Source organism: Thamnophis elegans, chromosome 2, assembly GCF_009769535.1.
Source record: "Thamnophis elegans isolate rThaEle1 chromosome 2, rThaEle1.pri, whole genome shotgun sequence".
In the NCBI taxonomy this organism is placed as follows: Eukaryota; Metazoa; Chordata; class Lepidosauria; order Squamata; family Colubridae; genus Thamnophis; species Thamnophis elegans.
In genome coordinates, this window is record NC_045542.1 from 155,765,168 (window position 1) to 155,775,613 (window position 10,446).

At 43.8% G+C, this 10,446-nt stretch overlaps 2 protein-coding genes across 3 annotated transcripts; both read left to right on the forward strand.

Moving 5' to 3' along the window:
- Positions 1 to 2,676: 2,676 nt before the first annotated feature.
- On the forward strand, positions 2,677 to 5,885 carry LOC116503294 (zinc finger protein 664-like). 2 transcript variants are annotated; one of them, XM_032209607.1, is made up of 3 exons: positions 2,677 to 2,752; positions 4,249 to 4,293; positions 4,865 to 5,885. In XM_032209607.1, exon 3 carries the CDS (start codon positions 5,364 to 5,366, stop codon positions 5,760 to 5,762), a length of 399 nt encoding a protein of 132 aa, XP_032065498.1. In that variant the 5' UTR covers positions 2,677 to 2,752; positions 4,249 to 4,293; positions 4,865 to 5,363; the 3' UTR covers positions 5,763 to 5,885. The 2 variants fall into 2 exon arrangements, with proteins under 2 accessions (XP_032065498.1, XP_032065497.1); XM_032209606.1 differs by having other exon boundaries at positions 4,868 to 5,885.
- LOC116502422 (zinc finger protein 300-like) lies at positions 5,871 to 9,077 on the forward strand (the record flags this gene model as incomplete). Its single annotated transcript, XM_032208317.1, has 2 exons — positions 5,871 to 6,047; positions 6,145 to 9,077. Coding segments are annotated over 2 exons (756 nt in total), but the record flags the coding sequence as incomplete, so codon positions are not given.
- Between the last annotated feature and the right edge of the window lie 1,369 nt (positions 9,078 to 10,446).

Consider the following 10,446-nt stretch of genomic DNA (forward strand, 5'->3'; position numbering starts at 1 on the left):
CAAGTCGGGCTCTTTGGCTTCCTCCACTGTGTAAAAGCAGAGAAGGAACTAGGTTGTTACATATTCCTTCCCACCCCCAATTTATTCCACCAGTACTGTAGCCTTTAAAACTAATGCTCGCAATTTTGCTGCTGAAAGAGTTAAAAAGTCTCCTTCAATTAAGTTTGATTCCTTTGGATTTTATGGACATGGTTTTTGTATATTTGATTTTTTTCTCTCTGCGCATATATCTGAATATAATCTTATCCCCAAACTTCCAGATATATTAGATATAGAGCGTCTACAAACCCCTTCTAAAATGCCAGGCTTTGGGATGTAACAAGATCAGGCCAAGAAACCACCTCAGAATTTTTTCCACCTTTCAAATAACTTTATAAGATGTGCAATTCAATTGAAAACCAAACTGAAATCTTTTACAGGGAAGAAATGACAATAGAAATGTCCAACGACATGGTTCATAATGACACACACCCTTAATACTTTCTTGAAGACATTTCTTTTTCTCTTTTGGGGGGAAGATCCTAGCAGCATGGCACACCCAGCCTTGCGAATCTTTGCTCGTTTCTTGCAAAACGCTTCAAATCTTTCCGGTTCTGAGGGTTACCCCACAGTTTTTCACTTGGATTCATGTCTGGGCTCCAATTGGGCCAGTCCAAAACTTTGACCCTTGGTTAGGCCATTGTTTTATCGACTTGGAATATGTTGTAAGTCATAATCCGTCATGGGCTAGATGCGTCATGAAATGGCACGCCCAACCCCAGTTTAACAAATGGGGGGAAAGTTGCAATACTTCACATAACGAGGTGAGTTGACACCCCTGTTCTAGCTTATTGAAAGGTGAAAATTATCTTCCTCTTCAGGATTCTGGCAGAGACTTGAAGGTTTCCTCCCAAAATTGACATTTAGAACTGTTCATAATTTCCTGGGGATGCTTTTGTCAGTAGCTGGCAAACCACACTGAGGAATGCAACTGTCAGCACAATGATCCTAATGATTAATAAATGTGAGACATGAGATTTGGCACGTAGGCACATTACATCGCTTGCAGCAGGAAATCATGAGCTATTAACTTTCTCAGCCATAGCATGGACTTTGTCTAGCTAATCCGATCAGTTGTGCGACTGTTGTTTACTTTTATATTTGTATTTGTTTTTATGTTCCCTTTTTCCCCCTTGAATTGTTCGCCGCCCTGAGTCCTCCCGGAGAAGGGCGGCATACAAATAATAAAATTCTATTCTATTCTATTCAGTACAAGTTTACTTTGATCAATGAATCATCTTCTGCTACTAAGTAAACTGTGTATTGACAATAAAAGGGAGCTCCCACAGCTGTTCAGGTGCCTTCCCATTAACCTTCCTGCCTGTGCATTTTTTCTTCATCACAACAATTTCCTCCATCTTGACTAAAGCTCCAGTTCCAGGTGAAGAAAAGCAGCCTCAAAGCATAAGGCTGCCACCGCCATCCTTCACTAGGCCACAAGAATTAAATTCATCAAATGTAGGATTTAAAGAAGATTGGACCTCCTCTAAAACCACTGCTTTAAAAAAAGGACAGGAATTATGAGAGCAGCTTTCTGCAAATTGGTTTCCTCCAAGTGTCTTGCTCAAGCTGCTTGGGAAGAAATGAGGCTAAAAAGAAAAATGTTGGGAATTGGGACGCTGCTCTCAGCAATTCTGCGCCAAACAAGATTAGGTTGCCCAATATATGGAAATGAAGATCATATGTACTCCTATCTAGATGTGGCTCAGAGGCAATGCCAGTGGGCACTTTGGAGGTTGCTCCAATATTTTATTAATAGGATGAAGCTGGCGAACATTTAGGGCCTGCATAGAATCAAAAACTTTATGAACTTTTAGGGTGCAGCACTTGGCTAAACACGTGAACTGAGTAGGGTCAAGCAACTTCATTCTTGTCATAAGAAAATTCCAGTAAGAAACAAAGGCAACACACAAGCAATAATTCTTACTTAAGGCCAGAGTTTATTGTTTCTAATAATTTGGAACCATAGAAATGAATAGATGTAAAACATAAAATAGCAGTAATATACTTGCATTAATAAGTCATTGCAAAAAAGAGAGGGAGAAAGAGATGAGAGGGGGAGGAGGGAGAGAGAGGGGGAGATGGGGGGGAGAAAGATGGGGGAGGAAGGGAAAGAAAGAGAGAGATGGGAGAGATGGGGAGAAAGAGATGAGAGAGGGGAGAAGGAGGGGGAGAGAAAGAGAAACATGAGGGAGAGGGAGAAAGGGGTGAGAGAAAGAGAGGGAGAGGAGATATACCTGCTTCCCATAGAAAGAAACTTAAGAGAGCCACAAAACCTGGGTAGGCGTGGCTGGGGGTCATGTGATACGGCGTGAGTAACATCGAGTTGGCCACGCCCACGCCCACACAGGTTTAGCTGCCTGTGCTTTGTTTTCTGCGGGAAACGGGTCCAAATGTGGCTCGAGTGTTTAAGGTTGCAGACCCCTGAGCTAGTGATACGAGCATGATTTTCAACATTATATCGCTAGATGGCGCTCTACAAAGAAGCAACACTCACGCGGAGAAAAAGAGACTACACTACAGTAGTGGCTTTGCTAGTCTACTGGGGGCGGGTAGAGGCTGAGCTGGAAGGGGTTGAAACGATAGAGTATTGGTTTGCTAGAGCGGATTTTGGAGAAGTACAGGAACTTCCTCTTCCGGCTCACCCAGGGGAGGGGAATGGTGTCGGCGGAGCGGCTTGTGCGGCGTGGAGGGACGAAGCGGCTCCTGGGAGGTGAGTGGAGGGAAGGTCGGAGGAGAAGCCGGGAGCAAGTCGGGCCCTTTGGCTTCCTCCACGGTGTATGACGCAGCGAAGGGACAAGGCTGAAAGATATTGGCTGCTGCTGCTGCATATCTTTCTCTCCCCAAATGTTGTATCCTTTTGCTCCATGATTTGAAGGAGCTGCCTGTGATTTTCTGCTGGGAGTTTTGGGAGATTTAAAAAATTTCGTATTTTTTAATCGCCTGTCACCCTCGCCCTTCACGCAACCCTTCATTCCTGTTATTGACATCTTGTTTTTCTGGCAAACGAATTAGCAGAACGGGCTTTCAATCTTGCATAGGATTTATCACAATTTTTCTGTTAATATTCCCAGATTTCTAAAAATTTGAGTGAATGCACTTCTGGGGCTTTTTGCACACTGAAGTACAAATAATTGTTTACACGGACAAATTCTTCGTTGTGTATTTCTGTGTGAATAGACATGCATATGTGTAATTTAATGCCAGTCTTTTTACAAGGCTTTCAAACATTTCTGAAAAGTGACTTAGTTTATTTTACCAAATACAGGCAGCTTTTTGGAGCTCCCTTTTTCTAGGTCTGCTTAAAATCTTAGACATGTCCCTTGGAGCCTCTGGCCTGCTGGTGCTTCCATGTCAAAGGAAATCAGTCATAACATTTTGAGGTGTAAAGAGGTTTTGAGGGCGACCTGAACCAAGGACTAAAGCCCAGGACACTTTAGATCAGTTTTCTACAAGCTAGCAACCTCAAAAGTTTTTGGGAAGCTGCCTGGGTACATTCAGTGCTGGAATCTTAAGTCCTCTAGAAATTGGAAGGCTGCTCAGGGGAATTCTGCCCTCTAGTGAAATTTAGGCCCTGCAAAAATTCAGATGGAAAAATAATATCTCTTATCTACCGTGTTTCCCGGAAAATGAGACCAGGTCGTTATTAATTTTGCTACAAAAGATCCATTAGAGCTTATTTTTTTTTCACATGAGCAACTGTGTAATGTGTCCAACTGATTGGCTCCACCACCATGAGGTGAGGCAGGGGGCGGGCCAGGGCTGGCACCACACCACAATCCCCAGACGCTCGCTGCCTCCTGTGTGAAAAAGAATGGCAAAATGGGTGGAGTGTGGGAAAAGGTCAGTCCAGGAAAAAGAAAACAGAAAGGCAGAAAGAGCCAACCGAAAAATCACACCCTTCATCCGTCAGGTTGCTTCACCTTCCTGAGAGGCACCAAAGTTTCGATTCAGTTTCGGGTGTGGAAGGCAGAGCGGGGGCTTCCCTGCAGAGCGGGGCTGGCCTTGCTCTGCCTTCTAGCCAGGAAGGTGACCACTGGCTCCCTTTGGGCCCTTTTCATCCTTTCTGCAGCCGCAGTCCATCTCTGGTCCTGCAAGGGTCACTCATCTCTACACGGGCCCTGTCCGGATACTATTGGTGCGGTGGGACTTTTAGAGCCCTGATACTGGCAGTGGCACCTCATGGTTTTCTTCTCTATTTCATTCCAGGTAATCTTTAACTTACGATCATAATCAAGGCCAAAATTTCTCTTGGTAAGTGAAACATGTATTCAGTGAGTTTGCCCCATTTATGACCTTTCCTGTTGTACTTGTTAAATGAATCATACAGTAATTGAATCAATCAAACTGTTGAAGTGAATCTATGTTCCCCATTGACTTTGCTTGTCAGAAGGTCGCAAAAGTGGGTCACATTACCCCAGGGCACTGGGGGTATAATACAAATATGAGTCATCAATATGAGTCAATTGCCAAGCGACTGAATTTTTTTATCACATGACCTGTACTGGTTGTCCCCAGGTTACAACTGTTCCCATAGCGAACGTTCAAAGTTACGTGATAAGCGCCCCCTAGCGTTTATGGACAAGCCCCAAAGCTACAAATCTTGTAGCACCATGGCACATTTTCGCCCTTATGAACAACCGCAAAGGCTCTGCAACATTCATCTTGCACGTTGCTGGCCAAATGGAGCTTCTGAGGGGTGAATCTGTCCCTCTGGAGCTCCATTCGGTCCTCCACAGGCTGTTCCTGGCATGTTGCAGTCCAAAATGGAGCTCCTGAGGGGGTGGATCCTCCAGAAAGTTTAAAACCTCTTCTCCTTCCTCAGCAGATGAGAGACAAGGGAGAGAATAACAAGAACAAAGTTTTGAGCTGGAAAAAATAAGAGTATGTGGAACTGAAGCAAACATCATTACCTAAGAAGTCAAGGGAAATAAGTTCCAAATAAAGAAAAAGTGGAAATAATTGGAACTCAGTGGGAAAGAAAAGGTTCTTGGACAACCAAAATGGACAGGTATTAATGAAAGGCTTTCACAAAGGAAAGACGTGCTTGAATCACAGACATCCAAGTAATAGATCAGAAATATTTTGGCCTCCTCAAGAGTCCAAAAATATCCATGTTGGAAAACCCCCACAGACTGCCTATTATGGGAAAACACAGATTGCAGATCACAGCTGATTATGGATGACGGGATGCACCTAGTGAAAACCCATACAAATACTTGGAGTGTGGCAGCATGTTTACTCAAAAACTTCCTCATGATTCATGAAATGACCCATACCAAGAGAAGCTCTACCAGCGCTCCTAGTGTGGCAAAAGATTTATCATGCAGACCAATCTGGTGAGACACAAGAAGACTCAACTGGGGACAAAACCTTTTGACTGTCCATATTGTTCCAAAAGTTTCACTAGAAAATCTGACCTGGCGATACACAAAAGGACCCACACAGGAGAAAAACCATATGAGTGTCCGGATTGTGGGAAAAGTTTCAGTCAGAATTCCCACCTGGTAGCACATCAGAGGACTCACTCAGGAGAGAAACCATATAAGTGTTGTGATTGTGGGAAATGTTTCTCACAGAATTCAAGCCTGGTGATACACCAGAGGACTCATACAGGAGAAAAACCATACAAGTGTCCAGATTGTGAGAAAAGTTTCAGTCTCAATTCCAACCTGGTGATTCACCAGAGGACTCATACGGAGAGAAACCATACAAGTGTCTAGAATGTGGGAAAAGTTTCAGTCAGATTTCCCACCTTGTGAGACATAGGAGGACTCACAGTGTAGAAAACCATATGAGTGTTCTTATTGTGGGAAAAGTTTCCAGGATAATTCAACCTGGTGATTCACCAGAGGATTCATACGGGAGAGAAACCATATGAGTGTCCAGAATGTGGGAAAAGTTTCAGTCAGAATTCCAATTTGGTGATTCACCAGAGGACTCATACGGGAGAGAAACCATATGAGTGTCCAGATTGTGGGAAAGGTTTCAGTCAGAATTCCCACCTGGTGAGACATCGGGAAACCTCACATAGTAGAAAAACCATATAAGTGTTCATATTGTGGGGAAAGTTTCCAGGATAATTCCAACCTGGTGATTCACCAGAGGATTCATATGGGAGAGAAACCACATGAGTGTCCGGATTGTGGGAAAGGTTTCAGTCAGAATTCCCACTTGGTGAGACATCGGGAAACTCACATAGTAGAAAAACCATATAAGTGTTCGGATTGTGGGAAAAGTTTCCAGGATAATTTCAATCTGGTGATTCACCAGAGGACTCATACAGGAGAGAAACCATATGAGTGTTCTGATTGTAGGAAAAGTTTCAGTCGGAATTATCACCTGGTGAGACATCAGAAGACTCACACAGGAGATAAACCATATGAGTGTGTGGATTGTGGGAAAAGTTTCCAGGATAATTCCAACCTGGTGATTCACCAGAGGACTCATACAGGGGAGAAACCATATGAGTGTCCAGATTGTAGGAAATGTTTCAGTCAGAATTCCCACCTAGTGGAACATGAGAGGACTCACACAGGAGAAAAGCCATATAAGTGTCTTGAATGTGGGAAAAGTTTCAATCAGAATTCCCATTTGGTGATACACTGGAGGACTCACACAGGAGAAAAGCCTATGAGTGTCCTGATTGTGGGAAAGATTTCAGTACTAGGTCTAGCCTTATAAATCATGTACGATTACACATAGGGGAGTAACCATTCAAATACCCAGATCGCAGACGAAGATTGTTTTGCACAAAATTCCTTCTTTATCACACACAAGAAATTGCACTTGAAGCAAAATTTGATGTGTGTAGAGGAATCTTGAGTTTTGTTTCTTGTCTCTCATTTGAAACCCACCTGAGCAATTTACCATTTAATTTCTGATATATTTTTGGGAATAAAATGGAATTTTAAAATTTGAATATGTGACAATGGAAGTGCAATGGTTGTAAGAATAATGGTCATAAGTGATTTTTTTTCAGTGCTATTGTAACTTCACATGGTCACTAAATGCAATGTTATAAATCTCAGACTACCTCTACATAATTCAGTATCATAGGGGGGATGGCCTCCCCTGGCAATTCCATGTAGATGTGAAAAAGTAACAGGAACAGGCTTGGCCCCAGGGCCTTGTACCCACACTGGAACCAGCCACGGAGGTAGAAGTAGAACCACCGTAATAAAATGCCTCCCTTTTCCAGTCCCCCAAAGCAAGTTCAAAGGATATCCTGATTAATGGTATGAAACCTGATGGGAGGTATAAGAGTGACATAATGGTTGTAATCCCATCTATCTCAAACCCTCCAATTGTCCATGAGAATTGCAACCAATGGCATTTGGGTGATGTGCCCCAGTCTGAACCAAGATTGAGAATGGCCCAGGTGTCTTTCTCTTCCACAGCCCTTTCTCCAGATAGCAAAGTCAGAGATGCAAGCAGAGGGTGAGTTTTAGTCCCAAGGTGCCAACCTTTCCTTGCCCTCTTCAGCTGCACTTATAAGTGATCTTAATCTGGAGCAAAGCCTTGGACTCCTCTGCCAGGAAAACCTCTCATGATTTTCTTATGCATTACAAACTGCTGTTGAAGGCATAAAGCTGGCCAGGATGCTAACTGTCCAGAAGGGGGAAAAATTATTCTTCCAGCCCTCTCTTGAGTCTGTAAAGAAATATGGGTAGTTATGGGTTGTGACAGCAATTGGTGCCAGAATTTCCATTGTTATGCAATGTGGTTATAAAAGATGACATCCCGTGAACACATTGCTTAGTGAGGGAAATCCTAGCACTTCCAGGTTCATTATAATTCCAACATCCCGTGGGTTATTAAGTGAGGACCTCATGTGATTTGAATGTGGGAAGGAGTCCCAAACAAGCAGGTGAGAGCTTCGAGCAAGTGGGTGGTCTCCAGGCCTGCTCCCTTCTGGGTCTGGGAGAGGAATTGAGAGGAAACTATTAAAGCCCAGGACTTTTTAGGTCAGATTTCAACGAATTAGTGCCCTACAAATGTTTTCTCAAACTGCCTGGGAATATTTAATGGTGGAAATCTTAACTCCTCTGGAAATTGGGAAGGCTGCTCAGAGGAATTTTGCCCTCTAGTGAGATTTAGGTCCTGCAAGGATGCAGATGGAGAAATAATATCTCCCATCTAGATGTGTTTGGAAGCAATGTGAGGTGGGGGGAAATTCAACGTTTTGTCCCACATTTTATCCTTTTATTCTCTCCGTTGCAAAGGTAGTTTGGGGGCATTATTCTGCATTCCCAAGAGCAAGAACTGGCTGGAATAGCCTCCATGGATCCCCAAGGGAGGTGCACTTTCTTGTTGCCTAATGGCACATTGTGTTCCCCCCACGATGCTTTCCCTTGGTTCTTGCCAAAAAGCTCTGGGCTCACTTGCAGTGAGGATGTGGGTATCCCTGTGACACCCAAAAGAACAGACTGAGGCTAGATCATCCTGGAGAAAAGTTATGGATTTGATTGCTAAGACAGGAAAACTCACTTCATTAAAAAAAAAACCTTAAAGCATCAGATAGGGAGATAATGGGTTTATTTTCAGTCTTATGTCACAAGATGGAGCTGTGACACCACACCAGGCCTGGAAAAGTGCCAATCTCATAAACCTTGGTGATAGCTGAGATCTGACATCCAATGGAAGTGAAAGAGTTAAAACCAGCTAATTTTGCTGGTTTTGCTAGAAGAAATGTGGAGATGTATAAAAATGAATTTTTTTAAATTAAAAAAATAGGATTTTTAAATCTGATTTTTTATTTTTAATCAAATGTATTTTTAAAAAGTGCTTTTGGAGTAAAAAAATCTATCAAGATACTTTTCTGTTTAAGAGGCATTCATAATTTAGTTTATTCAGCATGAAATGGAGCTTAGTTATGTAGCATGAGGCTGTATGTTCTGCAATATTTACATTTTGGTAAACTCATTCAATGAATCCAAGCTCCGCAAGCTAAACAGGAAACCTTCATATTTTCCAAATAATAATATTAAAGTTTCTAACTACCAGAAAGAATTAGTCCTTACGTTTAAAGAGCACCTTTTCATTTTCAGATCCATCATGGCAGCTCCTGACGCATCAGGCCTGCAGGCCTTGAGTTTGATACCCCAGGACTAGCCAAACCCATTGGTCTCTTCTGTGATTTTACTTCCTTTTACCTCCCATGTTTAGCTAACTGTTCTGATGCCCCTCCGTACGGTGAGTCAGGCTGACACAAGATTACTGTTAGCCACGCTTTATTCACAGTAATTACTCACAGACAAGACTTTGGCAGCAACCCAGACTCCCACAGATAAGAGATACACACAAGAGCTTCTCCAGCTTAGTAAAAACGGTTGTGTCCTGCAAAAGGTCTCCTCCCAAAGTCTCTTCTTATGTACTCTCTTGGGAGGAGCCTAATCATAATCACCTGACCCTGATTATCTTCTATGTCTCCATAATTGCTGCCTGCGCTTCTCCGCCCTTCTTTGCCTGGCATCCGGGACTAACTCCCTTTGGCTCTCACCACTGCTCCATGCCTCAGGCGCCTCCTGGTGGCCAACCAGCCTCTCTGGTCCCTGCTCGGAGTCTGAACCCTGCCCAGGGTCCGCCACATCTTCCAGAGCCGACTCATAGGGTCCCTCGCTATCGGAGTCTGTTGGCAGCTCCAACAGCTCCTTCTGGGCCACAACAGCTAACAAACATGGTATTTCTACTGGAGCCTCATCAATGTATTAACCAGGTCCGATTGTGCTTAAGCCAGCGGTTTTTTTAAAAATAGTTGTTGAGGACCTTTTGTGAGGTTCAGTTGTATTGGCAGTCCTTGCTTACCATGTCTTCCCTGAGCCTTCAGAGTTACTAGGCCACTATAAAAGCAGATACACACCTGGTCTACAAATTTGTAGCCATAGTGGCCCTTCTTCAGTGATGGCACTTCAGCACTTCCTGTGGTTCTGAAGGGGCAGGAAAGGAGTTATACCAATCCTGCCACAGGTGCGCCTTTATGATCCCGTGTTTTGACCTTCCCAGCTGGCTTCTGACCAGGGGACGATGGGAAGGAGTCGCCAGTCACAGTCCTGTGAAAGTGCCTTTAAACAACCCACCGTGATTAGATTCACCACGGCAGAGGAACAGATGTAGGTTGGCACTGCAACGTGACATCTTGCTTAATGATCGGGCGTCTTAGTGACACAGATACCAGTCCCAATTGTGGTCACTAAGTGAGGACTACTTAAATTAGGATGCCATTGGATTGTGGAGAGAGGTGGAGCACAGAGCGGGGACACACAGGCTGTCTACCCTGCAAAGTGCCCAGTCTTCCCCGAAAGGAAGGAGACTGTTGTCTCCTGCCGGTTACTTTCCGTCATTCCTGCAGCCGGATCCCCCACTTGGGCCCTGCAAGGCCGCCCATCTCCACACGGGCCCTGTCCA